This window comes from Tachypleus tridentatus, chromosome 10 (assembly GCF_004210375.1).
Source record: "Tachypleus tridentatus isolate NWPU-2018 chromosome 10, ASM421037v1, whole genome shotgun sequence".
NCBI lineage: Eukaryota > Metazoa > Arthropoda > Merostomata > Xiphosura > Limulidae > Tachypleus > Tachypleus tridentatus.
In genome coordinates, this window is record NC_134834.1 from 32,027,042 (window position 1) to 32,049,060 (window position 22,019).

The 22,019-nt window shown below is 35.7% G+C and overlaps 1 protein-coding gene across 4 annotated transcripts; it reads left to right on the forward strand.

Moving 5' to 3' along the window:
• The first annotated feature begins 3,322 nt into the window (after nt 1-3,322).
• Nucleotides 3,323-21,063, forward strand: LOC143229005 (uncharacterized). 4 transcript variants are annotated; one of them, XM_076460613.1, is made up of 5 exons: nt 3,325-3,525; nt 10,168-10,609; nt 16,820-16,948; nt 18,257-18,399; nt 19,501-21,063. In XM_076460613.1, the coding sequence occupies exons 4-5, from the start codon at nt 18,333-18,335 to the stop codon at nt 20,097-20,099; spliced, it is 666 nt and encodes a 221-aa protein (XP_076316728.1). In that variant the 5' UTR covers nt 3,325-3,525; nt 10,168-10,609; nt 16,820-16,948; nt 18,257-18,332; the 3' UTR covers nt 20,100-21,063. The 4 variants fall into 4 exon arrangements, with proteins under 4 accessions (XP_076316731.1, XP_076316728.1, XP_076316729.1 ...); XM_076460616.1 differs by lacking the exon at nt 16,820-16,948 and having other exon boundaries at nt 3,323-3,525; XM_076460614.1 differs by lacking the exon at nt 10,168-10,609.
• The last annotated feature ends 956 nt before the right edge of the window (nt 21,064-22,019 follow it).

Here is a 22,019-nt window from a genome sequence, read left to right on the forward strand (position 1 = left end):
ACGTGTAGTCTATTTGTTATGGAGTTTCATGCCTTTAATTTAAATACATAGATTCCTATACACATTTCGATATACACATATATATCAGTTAAATATAAGAGGTAAGAAATTTCTAAATAAAGATTTTGAAGATTTATGGTTATCTCAGCTATGTTTCGTTAAAGGCTTTTTAAACTGAAACTTGAAACATCAGCAAGTGTTTCCTTAAAAACAGATAATCTTACAATTTTGTGAATGGTTTTCCACCACAGTAACTCACAGATAAGCATGCTACCTCAAACCACAATGTCATAATTTATACCCCGTGAAATGTGCTTATACTTTATACTATGTATAGAAAGTCTTGGTATTCTTGCAAAGCATCAATATCCTTCCTGAGATACAATACCCTTCTCGAGATACAATATCCTTCCCTGTTCTTTCAAAGGGAGTTATTCCTCTGTTATTTATTGGGAACCAAAAAACTTTAACCACTAATTTCTGTGATGTTAACGTGATTCATAAGTCCCTTAAAAATAGATAATGAACGAAAGAGTAGTGTACGTATTTGTTAAACGTTTTTTACTCTCAATTCCATTACAAGCTTAGTTTTATTACACTGATTTATAGCCATGGCACGATGATGACTAAGCCACACCCAGCTCAACATTTACTCTGTACGATCTTTTTTCTCTCTCTCTCTCTCTAATAGCTCACTCCAGAATTTGAAGGAATTTATTAGGCAGTCTTTATGCTGTTTCTATTGATTGTTCGAGCGACTAAGTTTCTTTGTTTTTAATCTGCTTTAAGTGTTACTGTTAGCTGGACTTAGTTTACTAATAGCGTCGAGTATTAATTTATAGTCTACACAGCTGTTTTCTCGGACATAAAGGAAAACACTGAAAATGATAAAAATCATAAAACAAACAAGCTTTTAGTGGCATTTAATCACTAAACAAGTAGAAAATACTTTTAAGCCTAAGGTTATAGAGAAAGGATTTGTTTTAATTTAAGCAAACCTCTCTCTCATGATTTGAAATGTAAATTACACTTTCAGTGGCCTATTTATTTGTTTGTTTAGAATTAAGCACAAAGCTACACAATGGGTTATCTGTGTTTTGCCCACCACGGGTATCGAAACCTGTTCTTAGCGATGTGAGTCCGCAAACATTCCGCTGTTGCCACTGGGGGACTCAGTGACCTGTAACAGTATGCAAGCACCACAGAAGAATTACAGGGGTGCAGAAAGGGCTACTGCCCCCACTTTTTTTTTATTGGGATTCACAATAATTAAATCAGAACATTTTTGTCCCCTCCATATTTCGGTTCCAAATCCTGCTCATGGCAAGCATTTTGTAATGATGTTATTTTAATACCACTATTTTTGGTGTATAATTTTTAGAGGCTTCAGTATACATTGTAAATAGTTATTCCGTATAATAAATAGATCGATAAGTGAACGAACGGATAAATAAGCAAACAGACTGGCAGATAAGTATGTGTGTGTATGTTATTTTTAGTTTCATTTTACATACCACAGTGAATATTTTTTATCTAGAATTTTAAGAAAGTATATAATTTATACTACTTATTTGATACAGTTCAACGCTACAAGAAGCCCAGTTTTCTTCCATCGATCTGTCCTTTTCCAGGGTTACTGGTAAGAGGTGGAATTCTCCGAAACCAATATAACTTAGTGACAAATGGTGGATATATCTTTTTTTTTTTATCAGTTCATTGATCGGTTTAGAAACCCAAAGTGTGATTTTCCTATTTGTATGTTATCTGGATGAAAATGATTTGGAAGATTGAACTACTGTTGTAAGTGTTTAGATGGATGTAATTTCAAACTACACAACTTAACACAAAACTTGTGATGCAACGTTAAAGTATGTGTAATAATAGTATTTTTTTTACATGTGGTCAAATTCTAACACTGAGGTAACGTCTGTAAAATTCGAAAATCTCTTATCTCTAAAAGTCATCCCTAATTTAGCAGTGTAAGATTAGAGGGAAGGCAGCTAGTCATCACCATCCACCGCCAACTCTTGGGCTACACTTTTATCAACGAATAGTGGAATTGACCGTCACATTATAACGCCATCACGGCAGAAAGGGCGAACATATTTCGTGTGACCGGGATTCGAACCCGCGACCCTCAGGTTACGAGTCGCACGCCTTAACCCACCTGGCCATGCCGGGCGCATGATAGTTGCCTTTTGGACGTGAAATGCCTGCAAGAAAAACGTTACATAAAGTTTTTAAAATAACAACACTTTGAATGAAATATTTTCGAACTACCAAAATTACATTATAATGCACCAGATGATAATATCTGCGCACAAAACATATTAGCTCTAATTCAGTAACGAAAAACATTAACAACTAAAAATCAATAAACAGCTGAAGGAATAAAAACGTAGTTAACAATAGCAAAAGAGGCATAATATGGCAAAAAAAACGTTAAACTTACGTTTCGCTTTACGTTTTTCTTCGAAAGTGCTATCTGCAAAACATTGAGAAAAGTGTAATATTTTTCTTGAGGTTTTTCATCTCAATATACCAACAATACAATACAATATTACCACTTTTGATAAAATTAAAGATCTCTGACAAATAAGTGTTGCACATTTCACAAATTTACGTAAAATAGTGTTTGTGTTAAACATTATAAAATATGTGATAGAACTAGTGTTAAAATTAAACTTTCTCAAACATATGGTACAACTAGTGTTAGAATTAAAGTTTCTCAAACATGTGATACAACTAGTGTTAGAATTAAACTTTATCAACCATGCGATTGATAAAACTGGGGCTGGAATTAAACTTTATCAAACATATGATACCACTAGTGGTGGAGTTAGTTATTTTGAATTTAGCGCAAAGCTACTCGAGGGCTATCTACGCTAGCCGTCCCTAATTTAGCAGTGTAAGACTAGAGGGAAGGCAGCTAGTCATCACCACCCACCGCCAACTCTTGGACTACTTTTTTACCAACGAATAGTGGGATTGATCGTCTCATTATAACGCCCCCACGGCCATGTCGGGCCACTAATGTTGGAATTAAACTTTATCAAACATATGATACAACTAGTGTTGGTACGCTATTTTAAAGAAAGTGATACTAAAATCTGTCTGCAGATTTTTCAACCATAAATCAAAGACGGGTAACAGGAAAAGTGAACTATTATCATATTTGTTATATATTAAGTACATGTATATACATGTGCAACATAAAATTTATGTCTCTTCGATTGCAACAGTTGTTATCGAAATGACTCGCCTTCACAGTCTCTTATACTGTTTATTAAAAATAAACACACTTCACACGCTTTCCTCGAACAGAGCGTGCCTTGCGCACTACTCCACCCGCTAGATTAAAGTCGTGTGCTCAAACAGAGAAGTTCGCGGTGCTTGCTCTTTCTGTTAGAGCACCAAAGATAAGCTGACGAAGAATGGACTACATCAATGAATTTCAATTCTAAGTATGTTTTTTAAGAAATCTGGATGACTAAACTGATATTGCATCCTGAAAATGATTATGAGGTAAGTTTATAAATACACGCCACGTAACATATATTAATTGATATTTTACTAATCTAAAGATATGTGATAACAAGTGCAACTATCTGTTTGTGCTTTCTTTCTTTTTATTCTGGATGAAACAGACCTGAAGTGTCCCTGGCATGTTTTCAGTTTGGGAGTCAGAGGCGTAACTAAGGGAGGCCCAAGTGCTCTCCCCCTCCGAAAAAACCTAGGCATATTGATCGCATTATTTTTCAGGTTTTATGTAAAATAAATTCCTTTTGTATCACTTAATAAAAATTTAATTAAATATCTATAAATACTATTACATTACTATTACATATGATTCGTTTTAATTATCATTTTATTTAAAAAATTACACGAATTTCAGTTTTTTTAATTTATTGCCCCTTTTTAAATTTTCTGCTCTCTCCCCTTGAGTTTTAGCCCTAATGAACATATTCTTTCCAGATGACATTGTAATAAAAGCAGGAGAAACCATGATGGTTTTTGTGGTTGTGGTTTTTTAATTAAGCATAAAGCTACACAATGAGCTATTTGTGCTCTGCCCACCACAGGTATAGAAACCTGGTTTATAGCGTTGTAAGTCCGCAGACATACCGCTGAGCCACTGTGGGGCTAAACCACAATGAATCGTTAATAGATCTTTGTTTTCAATCATGAAATATGATTCTGTTTGTTATCTGGGGACAGAAAAAAAACGAAATCAAATAAAAGAAACTCGAAATGTTGCATGAAAGATAATAAAGTGTTAATCTTTAAATTCAGTTAATTTCAAATAAATTAATATTTAAGGTGTATTTTTTCAAGTTTTTATACTTTTTTGTCCACTGCTTTACTCGTAAATTATGTACTCTACGTTTGAAAACGTTTTACTTGTTAAAAGAACGCTTTGATTTCTTAGTTATATTACAAATGGGGAAAAAGAACAGTGAAATTCAAATACAGATAATATTTTAAACACTTTCGAGATACAAACATACAGCTTTCCGTTAGCCCCACAGTGTCTTCGTATTTTTATACTTTTGAGTGTAATGGAAAAAGTATTAAAAATGAAACGTGTTCCATGATAGCTCATTGTGTAGCTCTGTGTTTAATCACAAACAAATAAGTCGATTGTAGAACCGTCAACCAATACATCTTTATATCGCACTTTATTCTGTGTAGATTGTCACCCAACAGACGTTTTTATAACACCTTATTCTGGGTAAACTGCCATCTAATAGAACTTTTAGTAGCAATTTATTCTGTGTAGATTATCATCTACTACGGTTTTTCGTAACACTTAATTCTGTAAAGAATGCAAGCCGTGCAGCTGTATGTGGCTTTCTGTTTCTGCAGATACTGTCCGTAGCACTTTATTTCTGCGTATACCTCAGTGGCCATTTATTCGATACACCTATCTAGTACCGCGTCGGATCCCCCTTTTGTCTCCAGAAGCCTAAATTCTTTGCGACATGGTTTCAACAAGGTGGTGGAAACGTTCCTTAGTGATTTTTGTCCATGTTAACTCGATAGCATCACGCAGTTCCTGCAGATTTGTCGACCGACTTTCATGCTGCGTACCTCCCGTTCCACCTCATCCCAAAGGTGCTATATTGGATTGAGATCTTAGAACTTTGCAGGCCATTAGGGTATACTGAAGTCACTGTCATGTTCTTGTAAACAACTTGAGATGATGCGAGCTTTGTGACATGGCGCATTATCCTGCTGAAAGTAGTTATTGGAAATCGGGTAGACTGTGACCATAAAGGGATACACTTGGTCAGTAACAATCCTCTTGTACGCTATGACATTCAAATGATGCTCAACTATTATCAGGGGGCCTAATATATGCCAAGAAAACATTCCCCACACCTTTAAACCACTACCAGAAGCCTGTACCGTTGACACAATGCAGGATGGATCCATGGATTCATGCTGTTTACACCAAATTCTGACCCTACCATCTGCACATGGCAGCATAAATCGAGATTTCTCAGAGCAGGCGACGTTTTTCCAAACTTCAGTTGTCTACTTTTAGAAGCCTCATCTTCCTGTTCTTAACTGAGAGAAGTGGTAGCCGGTGTGGTCTTCTGCTGCTGTGGCCCATTCGATTCAAGAGTCAGCAGGTTGTGTGTTTAGAGATGCCCACTGTTGTAAAGAGTGGTTATGTGAGTATTTGTGGCCTTCCTGTCAGCTTGAACGTGTCTGGCCATTCTCCTTTGACCTCTTTCATTAACAATGTGTTTCCGTTCATAGAACGGCCGCTCAATGGATGTTTCTTTGTTTTCTGCACCATTCCACTGTAAACTCTAGAGACTATAGTACGTGAAAATCCTAGGTCATCAGTTTCTGAGATGCTGGAACCACCACGTCTGGTACCAACAATTATTCCTCGATCAAAGTATCTTAGATCATACATCTTTCACATTATAATGTTTCGTCGAACAACAACTGAACCTCTTGATCATGTCTGCATGCTTTATATATTGAGTTGCAGCCACATGATTCGCTATTTGGCTATTTGCGCTGAAAAGCAGGTGTGCGTAATAAAGTGGCTACTGGTTGTATTGTTAACCAATGGAGCTTTATGTGACTTTTATGCTGTAGAGAATTTTTACCAATGTATTTATGTGACCTTTAAATCTGTATAAGACGTCGTTCAGGGAAGTTTATGGGACTTTTATTTTACGATATATGCATTATATGGTGGAGAAATTAGCTAAAAAATAATAAAATAGGACAAATAAAAAATCAAACTCACAAAAAATTATGCCACAGCTTCCATTAAACAACTTTTCTCGCCAGTTGACAGTGGGTGGCGATGACTAGCTGCCTTTTCTCTTGTCTTTCATTGTTGAATTAGATACGACGATAATATAGCTCTTATAGCTTTGATAATATAGCTCTTATAGCTTTGATAATATGGCTCTTATAGCTTTGATAATATGGCTCTTATAGCTTTGATAATATAGCTCTTATAGCTTTGATAATATGGCTCTTATAGCTTTGATAATATAGCTCTTACAGCTTTGATAATATAGCTCTTATAGCTTTGATAATATAGCTCTTATAGCTTTGATAATATGGCTCTTATAGCTTTGATAATATACCTCTTATAGCTTTGATAATATAGCTCTTATAGCTTTGATAATATAGCTCTTATAGCTTTGATAATATAGCTCTTATAGCTTTGATAATATACCTCTTATAGCTTTGATAATATAGCTCTTATAGCTTTGATAATATAGCTCTTATAGCTTTGATAATATGGCTCTTATAGCTTTGATAATATGGCTCTTATAGCTTTGATAATATGGCTCTTATAGCTTTGATAATATAGCTCTTATAGCTTTGATAATATGGCTCTTATAGCTTTGATAATATAGCTCTTATAGCTTTGATAATATAGCTCTTATAGCTTTGATAATATGGCTCTTATAGCTTTGATAATATAGCTCTTATAGCTTTGATAATATGGCTCTTATAGCTTTGATAATATAGCTCTTATAGCTTTGATAATATAGCTCTTATAGCTTTGATAATATAGCTCTTATAGCTTTGATAATATGGCTCTTATAGCTTTGATAATATGGCTCTTATAGCTTTGATAATATGGCTCTTATAGCTTTGATAATATGGCTCTTATAGCTTTGATAATATAGCTCTTATAGCTTTGATAATATGGCTCTTATAGCTTTGATAATATAGCTCTTATAGCTTTGATAATATAGCTCTTATAGCTTTGATAATATAGCTCTTATAGCTTTGCGCGGGATTCAAATCAAACCAAACTTTTTCGCCATGGAAAAAGTTTAAACGATTATAATTTCTTTTGTTCGAACGAAGTTCTGAAGACAAAACTAATCCGATCATAACTGATGTAAGATTTAATTGGCATTTTGTTTTTGTTCTGTTTTGTTTTTTTCCACGACGTCTATCTATCTTTCTACTGCCTTCCAAGTAAAACTTTGTATTAAAATCACTTGAGATTTAAACCGAAAAAATCTTTATCGCAGATTTTTCGTTAAACCCAACGTTTACCTTTTCTTTTTTTTAATATAGTACATTAGTATTTGATAAGTATAACAATAAGTCGCTGAAAACATGTTTTCAATCAGTGTATAACGTGTTTGTTTATGTATGTGTTTTGTTGTTGTTTTTTGCTGAATTTAGTGAAATTCGTTTTAACGGCAAGTGTATTAATTAATGTCTTACATCAACTATATCCATCAAAATATATTTCTTTATATACAGGATCAAAATTCAATATTGGTCCAAACATTATAATTTATTTTGATGCTGGAAGGCCTGGGTTTTCTCCAAGACAGATCTGGTGAGCCAGGTTCAAATCCGCGCGATTTTATAAAGCAGTTTTCCTACTTTAAGTTGAAGGTGTCGTATAAAAGCGACAATCACTTCATTAGCGTTCTTGGTGGAGGTAGGTGCTGATGACTGCCTTCCCTTGGAATTTTGAACCCCTGGAGGTCTGCCAAAATAATGGTGGGGATTTGTGAGCTATTTGTTTAATTAAATGGGCTCCACGTTGGATAAAATTAATAATAAAAAGGAATTCTTCGTGGTGAAAAGGTTGGGAACCACTGCCCTAGTCAGTAATTGAAAATTAGGGACGGCGACAAATAATCTCAATAGCTCTCCCATAGTAGACCCGACATGGCCAGGTGGTTAAGGCGCTCGACTCGTAATCTGAGGGTCATGGGTTCGAATCCCTGTCACACCAAACATGCTTGCTCTTTCAGCCGTGGGGGGCGTTATAATGTTACGATCAGTCCCATTATTGTGGGTAAAATAGTATCCCTAGAGTTGGCGGCGGGTGTTGATGACTAGCTGCCTTCCCTCTAGTCTTACACTGCTAAATTAGAGGCGGCTAGCTCAAATAGCCTTCATGTAGTTTTGCGCGATAATTCAAAAACAAATGAACAAGCTCTGCCGTAAATACAAATACCTGATATTGGTTTTAGGTGGAAATGTTTTTGAGACCAAACGCGGCTGACATGTTTACCTTGACTTCCTGCAGTCCGGAAGAAGTGAATGTGGCTTGGTTCACATGATTTAATTCGTTATTATTAATTCATAATTATTCGGTAATGCAAGAGTTTCTACCTGCGCTGTTGTATAAATGTATATACATCGACGCCCTCGTAAATCATAGACACACACATGCGCAGTCGTTCCAACATATCTAGGATAGATAAAGTAGTATATAAAATATTTTAGTACATCATAATTTCCGTGTGAAACAATCTTGTTCTGTGAGAAAACTAAAGGAAAATGAATAGCCTGGAATGCAACTAACTTATAATTAATTTTCCATATCATTTACACGAGGGATCATAGACGTGATATTCTATTTCATAGTCATGATATCTGACATATTGATTATTAACAGTGGTGGATTAATATTAACTGGCGCACTAGGTTCACAGTTTTAAATCCGTGTTTTCCTTGTAGCAAAGCCACATCGAGCTATCTTCTGAGCCCACCGAGGGGAATCGAACCCCTGATTTTAGCGTTGTAATTCCGGAGACATACCGCTGTACTAGCCGTGGGCGTTTAAATCCCTTCTCCGACCTTCTCGAGTGAATCACGAGGAAAGTTGTCCAATGACACAAAATCAGTAATGGAGTAAAATGCAGTGAACTTGTAGGAAATTTGCTTTCGGCGTTGATGTTTATTGTCAAGCAGAAAGAGCAAACTGTGCTTTGCCCGCCACCACGGTGTTTAACAGTATAAGTCTGCAGAAAGAGCGCTGCACCACTGGGAGGCAATTTGCTTTTCTTAGGTTTATTTTGAAATTTTTAGAAAATCTTTGAAATTGTTTTATTCCCTGAGATGCGCCCCCCGTAATTGTTGCGCTCTTGTACTAGAGGCTAATAAAAGCCTGGTTATGAACTCCAAATCCAAACCACCTATTTATGTGCCAAGGGAAAGATCTATTTAGAGCATTATTACGTTAACCCTGAAGAAATAGTTGGATATATAAGAAAACTAGAGTATCGTAACTACTAAACAAAAACTAGTATATGACTACTTTCCTTGTACCAACACAGCGTTACACGTGTGCAGAAAGATGGGGGTAAAGAATAGAGAAATGATGTCACGTAATTTGCAAAAGTATCATCAGCGCTTTCCCTCTTCTCATGGCTTAGCGGTAAACTTTATGGCTCTTAACACGAACGTTTGGGGTTCGATCCTAATGGCCGATAGAAAAGGAATAGCCCGCTGTGAAACGCTACGTTGAAACAAAACCCCAACGATATCACATTCTTTTATTACTCTCTAGAGGTCTCTATCTATATTTGCTATGGGAAGTTAGTAAATATTTAAGTTAATGCAAAAATCACTTTAAGTGCCTCCCGCTAGTACAGCGGTAAGTCTACGGATTTACATCGCTAAAATAAGGGTTCAATTCGTCACGTATGGTTTGTGAATATTAATTGTACCTGAAAATGTATTGTTTATCGCATTTTTGTTCAGTTTTCAATTCCTTTGTTAATTCATTTAGGTTAACTTATAATTATTTTAGTTTTCAAATATCCAGTTTCGAAATGTAGAGAAGAGTGCTATAAGAAAAAGGGGTTACTTTGCTAAATTTAAGTTCAATTTATAACAATGTTTTTAAAATATTTTCCCCCTCAGGATTTCCTGCACTCTTGTGATAAAACAAGGCATCATTCAGAGTTCATGGTTGATGAAAAGAACATGTTAGACAGTAGTATACATAATTTTCCAGTCAAAATGACCCACAAGTGCAGTAAAAGCGAGCAACTGTCAAAACGAAATACGACTGCAATAAGCAACAGTGTAACTTCCACAATTTCTCGTGCACCATCTCTGTACGTTTCTACTAGATGTCAAGGGAATGAAGATAGCTGTAGAACGATGTGACGACTGGGCAGATCATCAGTATCAGCCCTTCCCATTTCTACCCGAAAACTCCATCAAGCCGACACCGCAAAAATCTTCAATCAACCCCTCCTTTTTGAAGGCTTGTTGTGTTGGGGATGAGGCAGAGTTGAGGCAGATCATTTTAAAAGGACCCTCAACATCAACAATTAATCAACAAGATGACTGTGCCAGGGTATGTAAGCAATAATATGCTTAACCACTGGCATACATAGACATGTGGAGGCTCTAGAACAAGAATACTCCCACCACAAAAACACACAGCCTAATCCTACTGATGTTAAGTAATTAAAATAATACATTGAATTACAATATAAATAGAGGGCTCTAATACTTCTAAACATTACCGCACTGGTCCTGTTTAAAAACTGGTCGTTCACAAGTATTAACTGTTGACATATCAGGGGTCTCTGAGTCTAAAAAAAATCTTAAATTTTGTGTATCTTAAAATTGGGCCAACACAAGTCGTGGCTGAATATTTCCACAAGGGCCCCTAAATACAAAAAGTATTAACTTTATGTATCTCAGAAGTGAACGTTTCAAGAACACTTTTTCAGGTGATCCCCCAGGGCAGCTTTCTCACCACCTGAGATAGGTAAGCCACGGTCGCCATTGTACCTATCTTTTTAAGTTAAGGTAAACGGTTTGCGTTTAAATAAATCATGTGGTAATGTACCAACCTGTTGCTTTCATCTAATTGTTGTTACATATATACCATACTCAGGACGTACACGCTGCTGAATATTCAACAACATGTAAGGTCATCACACCCGACCACTGCTGCCCTTAACCCTCCCAATATTTACGCCTTTCTTTTTTACTGCCACCTGTAATAATAAATTTATAATAGCAGACAAATACAAATATATCAGGATATTTAGGATAACTGTGATATTGTGCTCATAACAAGAAATAAAGCGAATGTGACACTAGGTGTTGAACAATCGTAATGTTGAGTTTACGAAAATGGATAGAACAAGTATATTTGTTTTGAATTTTGGGCAAAGCTACACGAGGGCTATCTGTGCTAGCCGTCCCTAATTTAACAGTGTAAGACTAGAGGGAAGGCAGCTAGCTAGTCATCACCACCCACCGCCAACTCTTGGGCTACTCTTTTACCAACGAATAATAGGATTGACCGTAACATTACATACTGAATTACCATATGTATAATAAACACAGCTCTGTATGCATTTATGTATTTTAATTGAGTGATTTTGAGAATGAGTGTCATTAGAACTATATCATCAAAATTATAATTTGATAAACTTGGAACCATGTTTTTTCTCCAGCTCAACTCAGTACAGGTCCACTTCTTTTAATGCTTTACGCGTGTCTTTTTGTTCTTGTTTTTTTTATAATTTGCGTTCGTGAAACCACAAACCAATAATAATGAAAGCACGCATTGCCTTGGTGTACAAAAAAGAAAAGGAACTAAGAGATGAAAATGGAGACTTATTTAACAGTTAATAAAGACATCAAATGTTGATTCATAAGTACGTTTTCATGTCTGAAACACCTATTGTGACATTAAGAACGTTCTAGAACATCGTTATGCAGTTCAAGTCTTTAACCTTATAGATAGAAATAAAGTTATTTCAATGACTAAATGACATGGTAAATTCATAATGTTTTGTTTGTTCGTTGTGAAGCACAAAGCTACACAATGGGCAATCTATGGTGTGCCCATCAAAACCTAGTTACTAACGTTACAAGCCTTGGATTTACCGCTGATCTACTGAAGAGGGGGAAGGAAATTGATAATGTAAAGTGTTGTTTGAATGATGTGATAAATTTTGAGACAAAAGTTGTGATTTAAAAAAAGATCCTTTTATTTGTACTTTTGAACCTTGCAGCTGAGATGCCCCGAAAATACCTGCAATTTTGGCATTATCTTAGCTCCATCCGACTGTTTCGTAACATATAACACCCTTTTCTTTTTATCTGCTTTGTTTCTGAAAATGTTTCATTTCGAATACAAGTATGTTTGTTTGAATTACGCACAAAGCTACACAATGGGCAATATGTGTTCTGCTTATCACGAGTATCAAAACCCGGTTTTTAGCGGTGTGCCCTTGGGAGGCATTTCTAATACCTTGTCACAGCTGATTTTTTGTTGTTATTATTGTCGGTTTTTTTCTTCTAAGCGATTCAGTATCGTTTTGTCAGCAGCTCAGTAATATACTTTGGGATATTTGGTCCTGTTATGCCGCGATACATTTTGTGGGTTTATCTACTTAGCAGGCTTACGCAAAAGAAGCCAGAATGGTAAATAAAATTCATGTTGACCTAGACTCTCCGACATCGCTAATGATACTTTTTGTTCCGTCCAAAAATCGAAGATCCTACTAGGAAAATTTTACTTCATTTGTTCTTTTTATTGTTGCCATGTGATGATAATGCCGGAATCTGCTAGCTAAGACTTATCTGTTATAGCCAGACAAACAATCGCGTTTATTTCCCAGGAGATTCAAAGCAATGTTCTCAAAACAAACACTAGAAGACTTGTTTTGTTTGTTTGTTTTGGAATTTCGCACAAAGCTACTCGCGGGCTATCTGTGCTAGCCGTCCCTAATTTAGCAGTGTAAGACTAGAAGGAAGGCAGCTAGTCATCACCACCCACCGCCAACTCTTGGGCTACTCTTTACCAACGAATAGTGGAATTGACCGTCACATTATACACCCCCACGGCTGGGAGGGCGAGCATGTTTGGCGCGACGCGAACCCGCGACCCTCGAATTACGAGTCGCACGCCTTACGCGCTTGGCCATGCCAAGCCCACTAAAAGACACAGAACAATGCTTTTTTTATGTTAAATCTCAGAACGACAGCTGGATGAATGTTTGTTTTCCACACGAACCTAAAATACTGTAGAGATCATTGGTAAAATTTGATCACTGTTAAAACAAGACACATGTGAATTTGTACACCTACAATCACTATAGAATATACTGACTGAGTGGAATAAGTGTTACAAACATTAATCATTTATAGTAAATACATTCATAAAGTCTTTTGGTCTTAAATATCAGTTGTTGTTTCATTAAAAATATTTATTATCTGTTGAAGTAATTTTGTATAACGTGAGCGAAGTCTTCAAGTAACGGCAGAGACGATGATGAAAGATTTTTATACGAAGTAATTAATATAAAAAGACAAAAAAGGAACGAAACGTCACTCGTCGTATGAGAAGGCGACTTCACTAAACCTATTAATAGTTGTCTTGTGTGACATGGTTCTAAATTTAAACGTCTTATGAAAGGGCTGTCGTATCCAGACAAGACTGGTGTGTCCTAACTAAATTTATTAACATAGTTGTAGCTCTTTTTTTTTTTACTTACTCTTCTGTCATTTATATATCCTTTATTCTTTCGTTTTTGTTTTACTTTTAACACGTCGCTAGCCATCTATTCTCCAAGCCTGTTTCTCTAAACCCGTAACTGCTGCTAAACAGACTAAACCGTTCAGCCCTGGGATTCTTAGCTGACAATGAAACCATATAACCTGTGTTTTAGACGCTAATGTGCTCAGTATGTCTGTTACATATGAAGCAGTTATCAATCAAACTAAGTAGCACAGGCTTATAAAATTAACCCAGTCAGCATTAATTAGGTAACAATTAAAACACGTAACAAACTACCAAACGTCTTTCATATTTACTCAGCAGTAACCCTCTCAGCGCTTGAGTTATATAAGAATTAAAACGTATCAGACACATCGTATACTAACGTGCTCAACATTTAAATAATTAAATAACAGTCAAACTGACTAACCAATATTTTATTCGTTAACTCGCTTACTGCATGAGTAAATGAAGTAGCAAACACCTTGAATGTCAACAAACGAGTAATTAGGTAACACTCAAATCAACTAGACATACAGTGTACTAGACCAGCGTTTCTTAACCGTTTTAGTAACGAGTAATTAGGTAACACTCAAATCAACGAGACATACAGTGTACTAGACCAGCGTTTCTTAACCGTTTTAATAATACGATCTCTCTGAATTTCAAGAAATTTTCCGCGGCCGACCTATATTAAGGCCTAAAGAAAATTATGGAAGGCATGTTGTTGCGTACTTGTTGTACTATATTCTTGCTGGCGATATTAAACAATAGTAACCATTTTGTTAAATATTATGAAGTTTACTTTATAACAATTTCGCTTTTTAGCAACTTTTTTTAGAAATATTGTCTTTCAATATTAAGTCTTTTCGAGGCCAACTGGTGAGCCGCGACTCACCGGTTTAGATTGGTTTGTTTTGAATTTCGCGCAAAGCTACACGAGGGCTATCTGCGCTAGCCGTCTCTGATTTAGCAGTGTAAGACTAGAGAGAAGACAGCTAGTTATCACCACCCACCGCTAACTCTTAGGCTACCCTTTTACCAACGAATAGTGGGATTAACCGTACATTATAACACCCTCATGGCTGAATGAGCGAGCATGTTTCGTGTGATGGGGATTCGAACCCGCGACCCTCAGATTACAAGTAACGTGCCTTAATCACCTGGCCATGCCGGGCCTACCGGTTTATAAACTTTGCTATAGATCAGCATTTTTCAAACTGAGATCGGCGGACCCCCCAGCGCCCGCAAGTCATTTCTGAAATTTCATGAAAATACTATAAAATGTATGATTTATAGAGTATAATATATTTTATCGTAAAATTAAAGTTACATGAATTAAAACATTTAATTTTGGAATACAACTTTTCATTTTCACTTCATATTTTCTGCAAAACAAGAAAACATCAATAGGTTTAAGGATCCGCGAAAAATGTACGAATTAAAAAGGGTCCTCCGGTTATTAAAGTTAGAGAAACTCTGCCCTAAACGTTAACACTTTCGGCATTTGTCTGAGTAAACAATGACTAAAACACATAACGAAAACCTTAGCCAATTCAGCATTTGAATAATTAGTTAATAATTAAACAAAATAAATATGATGGTTTTTAATGACATGTGACATGTTTTGTTTCCACTTTAAACTACGTTCTGTAGTTAATCATGCAATCAAGAAAATTAACCATACATTGGATGGTGGTCTTTACCATGTTAGTTTACAATAGCATACTGTACCTGTCCCCAGGTGCAACATTGGTATATCTTTGAAGTTACAACACTAAAATAAGGGGTTCGATTCCCCTTGGTGGACACTGCAGATAACCCGACGAGGATTTTCTATAAGAACGCATACACAAACACCAAAACAAGGGAGTGTGTAATTTTCTTTCTTGGCCCGGCATGGCCAGGTGGCTAGGACGCTGGACTCATAATCTGTAGGTCGCGGGTTCGGATCCCCGTCGCACAAAACATGCTTGCCCTTTCAGCCGTGGAGGCGTTGTAAAGTTACGGTCCATCCCACTATTCGGTAGTAAAAGAGTAGCCTAAGAGTTGGCGATGGGTGGTGATTGCTAGCTAGCTGCCTTCTCTCTAGTATTACACTGCTAAATTAGGGACAGTTAGCGCAAATAATCCTCGTGTAGCTTTGCTCGAAATTCAAAAACGAATAAACAAGCAAACTCCCTTTCTTTAACCCATTAGCAAAGAATGGCTTCGTACAGGATATAGTAAGGTACGTATATTTATCAGGTAAATTCGCTCTTTCAGTTTCGAATTCAGTCATCGCGGTTAGCATAGCAAATAAGCTGCCCCTCCCCATGTGGCAGCTAGAAATATACAAGTGAAATAGTTGAAAAGCTTTATTGAGCTCTTCTACAACAAATTTCGCATTGTTCTTTCGTGGCACACATACACACGTATATGTCTGCGAGTGTGTAACGTACACGTAAAGATATCGATTCAGATACTGAGCCTGTCATGGGGAAGTTCCGTCAGCTTGTGCGGAGAAACGCCAGATATACTTGCGTTCAGGTCTACTATAACTTGAAATCACTTGTACATTATGAGTAGAGGTTGGAATAAGAAACCACTGTTGATCTTACGCTCAGTTCAATGTCTATATAGTTTCTCGCATGATTACATTTTTTCCAGTAGTTGCAAACTTAAAGTATTTTATTGTCTGTAGCAAATAATTCTCATATCTTAAGAATTTTAGTTTCAGAGAGTAATATGAACAAATATCTTTAAATATGTTTCATTAATTTAACATTTTACAAACATCTTCAAGAATGTGTCATTAATTTAACATTAACAAACACCCTTAAACACTTTTAATTAATTTAACATTAATAAACACCTTTAAATATGTTTCATTAATTTAACATTTTACAAACACCTTTAAACATGTTTCATTAAGAGTTTATGATCAAGCAGTTTAGCCTACATATTGCACAATTTCAGCTCATGTTAAAATACTACTCCTAATAAGATAAACCATGGAGTAGCTGGACGCTGATTTTATATATTTTATTCAATCATCTACAGACAGGCTTGTGGCATATATGTTCAAAGGACTTTCTTGAAATGTTCCAACTGGTGGTTCAACTTCCGGGCCGGACGTTAACCTTGCAGACAGCGAAGGCTGTACTCCAGTAATGATTAGTGCACAGGCAGGTAAAATGAAAATTTTTCGTTGTCTATAATATCGCATTTTGAAATTTCTTTGCTGAAATCCATGTGATAAATTACCAATAAATCAACAACTTTAACTCATGGCAATAGTCTTTATTCTTATGATAAAATAAGGTTTGAGTGAGTAACTATTATTGATCGTTTTTGCGACAGATTTGAAGCCATAAAATAATTCAATATCTGTTTTTAGTAATTGTCGATGATTGTCTCTGCTGTGTTTTTGTTGTTTAATAAAAAGAAAGAGAAGAAAAAAAAGATGGAGGTGAAACGTCAACAATTCAACTTTTATAAATGTGTTGTGTATAAATAAAAGTAAAGTTAAAAATCAAAGTGTTGTCTAGCAACGAAATAATAAAGTTAAACCGGCAATCTTATGTTACTATATGTTTCACAAAAAAAGGAAATTGAGCCCAGGATTTTTCAAATATAAAGTGTGTACTTTTCCAAATGAAATAAAATGTTAAACCAACAACTCAAATTGCCACAGTTGAAAGGTGTTAGATAATATGTTTCATGCTGTATGAAGATCCAACTGTGTGCTAAATCTAACTTTAAAACCTGAAGCACTTATGCAATAAAAAAACGGATATAGGCATATCAACAGAAACTTCACCTTCAATAAGCTGTTCTGGCTTCTTTCCATAGGATGTTAAAATAGAACTAGCTTTGCAAAATGGTTAATTTTTGCTCTCAAAGACACTTTAATTTCTGACTCGTCTGGATAACATAAGCTAGAATGCTTATATTGGCTTATGTTTATTTAAAAGGTTTCACGTTTAAGTGTAAATTATTCATTGAAAATAAAATATAAAGGGCCATTTTTTTTTACACGGATAAAACACAAGCCGTTTTATATCAGTTTAGTTTTAGGAATATTAGTTACTGCCGTTTTTGTTTAAATAAGTTGATAATACAAGTTACGCCTCACTTTAGCAGTTGCCCCCCCGCTAGTATAGTGGTAAGTCTACAGATTTACAACGCTAAAATCAGAGGTTCGATTCCCCCTCCGTGGACTCGGCAGATAGCCCCATGTGGCTTTGCTATAAGAAAGCACACACACACACACTCTTTAGCTGTTAAGACATTTCAGAACAGTTTATAAATCTGTTATTGTGAGATTCTTTTCACATAATAGTTTTAGTAATTTATAATAAACATTCACCTGTTCTATTTCACCATATTCTAATGTAGGAAATTAGCTAAATGGAATTATTTATTTGTTTATTTGCTTAGTTATTAAAATATAAACCTGTGTAGTGAATGTATTAGGAAAACAATTAAAATTTTCAGGTCATGCTGAGATCTTAGGAGTATTCATCAAAATCTTCCGAAACACTCTCATCATAGATCAACGCAACACTTTGGAATGACGGCACTTATGAAAGCGGCTCTACAAGGACGATATCGCTGCGTCAAGCTACTTCTTGCCTCGGGTAAGTTTTACATATGGGGTTCAAGGGTTAGCGTGCCGGGCAATGTACGTGGGAGCTCATCTTTTCCATCCCATTACGGCAAATGTGTGGGCGTGTGCATTATAAAATTTGTTCAAATTCCTTTGTTCGGTCAAACAAGAGTAGCCCAGGTGCTGGCGATAGATCACGTCCTCTTTGGTTTACCAGTTCAATATTAGGGCTTGGTTTGGTTTGCATTTTGCGTAAAGCTCCACGAGAGCTATTTGTGCTAGCCGTCCCTAGTTTAGCAGTGTGAAGCTAGAAAGAAGGCAGCTAGCCATCACCACCAACCGCCAACTCTTAAGCTACTCTTTTACCATCGAATAGTGGGTTGGACTGTTGAAAGAGTGAGCATGTTTTGGTGTGACGGGGATTTGAACCCTTGACCCTCAAACTGCGAGTCCAGTGCCCTAACCGGGCCTGACGTACAGGTCAAAATTTCTCATCCTTACAGAAATGAATCCACAGAAGGTTTCAGTTGGAATGTTGATAATCAGATACTATGTAAACATTCCTGGATTATCTAAATATTGAGAACATTTTACTATGTATTCCATGACAGGCGATATATTCCAACATTATCAAAATAAACTTGAATAATACATAAACGTTTGTTTGTTTGTCTCTTTTGGAATATTCTCGCAAAGCTAAAAAAGGGCTACTTATCCTAGTCCTCTCTAGGCTCGGACATGGCCAGGTGGTTAAGGCACTCGACTCCTAAATTGAGTGTCGAATGTTGGAATCCCCGTCACATCAAACATCCTCAGTCGTAAACTATGTGGACCCTCTTCTACTACACAAAAATACCAACTTTATACAAAAGAGAGAACTACAGGAATTTGGATTATTAATATAGAGCTTCCAATTATACCTTTCATTCAACGCATAGTTTATAGGCTAATAACCACAACGACCTAACCTCTCGGTCACAAACGGCATATTTCCAAGTTCATATTGGTGAAGAAACTATTACGATTTAAATTTCATTCAAGAAATAAAAAATAAACCAGTTTGATGGCTACACTGTTCCCTGTCCCTCGTTTTGTTCCATACACTCATTGATTTTTTCTTTTCTTTTCACAGGTGCAAATCCTTACTTGCGAGTTCCAGCTAGAAGACTATCCTCGTACGAATGGGCTAAGTTCTGTGTCCGCCAAACCTGCCCAGAGAGTATCAAAAAGTTCATGAAGTCACAGTCTAAAAAAAAGTTTTCCGTACTGCACCGACAAGAAGCAACGTTAGGGAAAAAGTGGCCAAGTGACCCTCAGCTCTGCCCCGACAATAACGCATTACTTCTATCAAACAATGAGTTTGTAAAAGTTGGTGGTGGTTGGTTGAAACAAAAGCTACGAAATCCATTTAGTTACAGCAACAATAGAGCAAGAAGAAGTGCAGATTTTAGTGCTTTTTGCAACACAACTGCGTCTGCTATGTTATGTGCGTCATCAGCCATTCTTCAGAATTCTGAGGCTCAATTTTCCGATAAAAAGAACAAAACCAGACGAACTCGCGGTAAGCGAAAATTTGTTGTTCCAAAGGTGGAGGTAGACCAGGAGAGTTTTCATCCTCAAACCAACGACTGTTTACCGACTGATACAGCGCCCCCATCTAAGGAAACACCGTTTCAAGTAACCTTGAAACCCTTGTTTCAGAGAGTAAACAGAAAAATTAATGGTTCTTAAACGCTTGAGTAGTTGACTATCACCAGTAATAACACCTATTCCTGCTTAAACGCTTAAGTAGTTGATCATCACCAAAAATAACACCTTTTTCTGCTTAAATGCTTAAGTAGTTGAACACTCCCAATAATAACACCTTTTCCTGCTCAAACGTAGTTGATCATCACAAACAATGACACCTTTTCCTGCCTAAACGTTCAAGTAGCTGAGCACCACCAATAACAATTTCTTTTTCTGCTTAACGTGATACTTCATGAAATATTTTTCTGTTTTTTTGCAAAATGTAACTTTCAGTATACCTTTGTGAGAAACACACATTCTGTTGTAATTGGACATTTGATTTTCTCAGAATATATTTACAGACTGAAAATTTCATCCTATGTTTGCTTTTATATGAAGGATGCTATAAACGAAATAATTAGTATTTTTAAATAAAACTGTTTTCTCTATTTATTAAAATTTCCAAAAATATCTTTTATTGTATTTTATTATTCAATTTAGCATTGTTTGTTGTTCGTATTGAATTGCTCATTGTGTTACTTTAGAGAAGTAGTTGTATTTGGTCTGTAGACACACATTCTATGATGTATTACTTCTCTCAATTCAGTTTCTATTAAGTTGTTTTTGTAGCATTATAATGACATCAGTTAATATAACTCGAGTCATTTTTCCCTTCCTGCCACTTTCTTTATTGTTAAGTGCGAAGGGCTGTCTTTGCTGTGCCCACCGCAATGATCAAATCATGAATTTTAGGGCTATAAGCTCTTTGTCTTACCACTTAGGTAAAGTTTAGTTACATCTCATCACTTTTGAAATACTTATCTTTTAAAATGTATTGTTAATAAATTCTTTCAAAACTAATTTCGTTACCGAAATTTAAGAATCAGTCCTACTGTGTGATATTTAAACTTTGAAGTTTTTGTAATATATTACAGTTGTTTCAATAAAAATTACCTTACAGATGCAATCAATATCTATATGTCCGAAATAATTATAAACACAAGATATGACTAATATACAAATTTTTAGTATATCCGATTCCTGCCACAAGATGCGTTTTTAAAAATATCTGAAACAGTTTTGACAACTTATTTTTGTGTATGTGTGTGTGTGAACTGCTGTGCTGGTTATCACTAAACCTGGTACGTACTCTCAGAATACTCATAGAGTAACATAGGAGTACAACTTTCGGATCTGGATATTATGTATTACAATTTCAAATAACCTAAAGCTGTGTTAAATTGTGATTTAAATATATATTAAATATATGTTGATGTTTATCCAATTTATGACACTTGCCAACAAGATTGATACTCAAAGTTTCTTTTTTTAAAATACAAATATATTTTAATAAACAAAAATATAACAATTTACAATAATTGTTATTACAAGTAAGATCTATATACAATATCTTACAAAGTTACAAACACTATTTAGTCTCCTATCTAGTATAAACTTCCTTAATATTTTATAGAAGGTTCACGATGAGCGAACTGACTGAGTTGTTGTAGACATGATTCACTTAACAGGGAGCTAGCTAGCTCTGTATTCTTCTTTCTTCGCTGCTCATATGTTGAGTTTTTCCGCCGTTGAAGTTAGGTAATGTTTTCGTAAAAATATTAATGTCCGATGTGAAAGCAATGAAGTTAAAAGGTTTGTAATGTTCGAGTTTTGTAAATGTTCTGAACCAAATATATGAAGTTCTTGATTACTAAGTATTAATCACATTTGTAGCTTCCGAGTTTTATAGTATACCAACCGTAACAAACCAATAATATATACTGTTTCTTGGCGCATCGCATTGGTTACATTTATAGGCGTAAGGAGAGTTTCTAGAAATTTCAGCCTGCACAACAATATACATAGTACACTAGTAAAGAAAATAGGCAGGAATTTCTCAATACAGAAGTAACAGTATAAGTT

Coding starts and splice junctions, on each gene's coding strand:
- LOC143229005 (XM_076460616.1), top strand. CDS start 18,333: ATGACGGCACTTATGAAAGCGGCTCTACAAGGACGATATCGCTGCGTC. Junction 18,400..19,500: donor CAAGCTACTTCTTGCCTCGG/GTAAGTTTTACA, acceptor TTCTTTTCACAG/GTGCAAATCCTTACTTGCGA.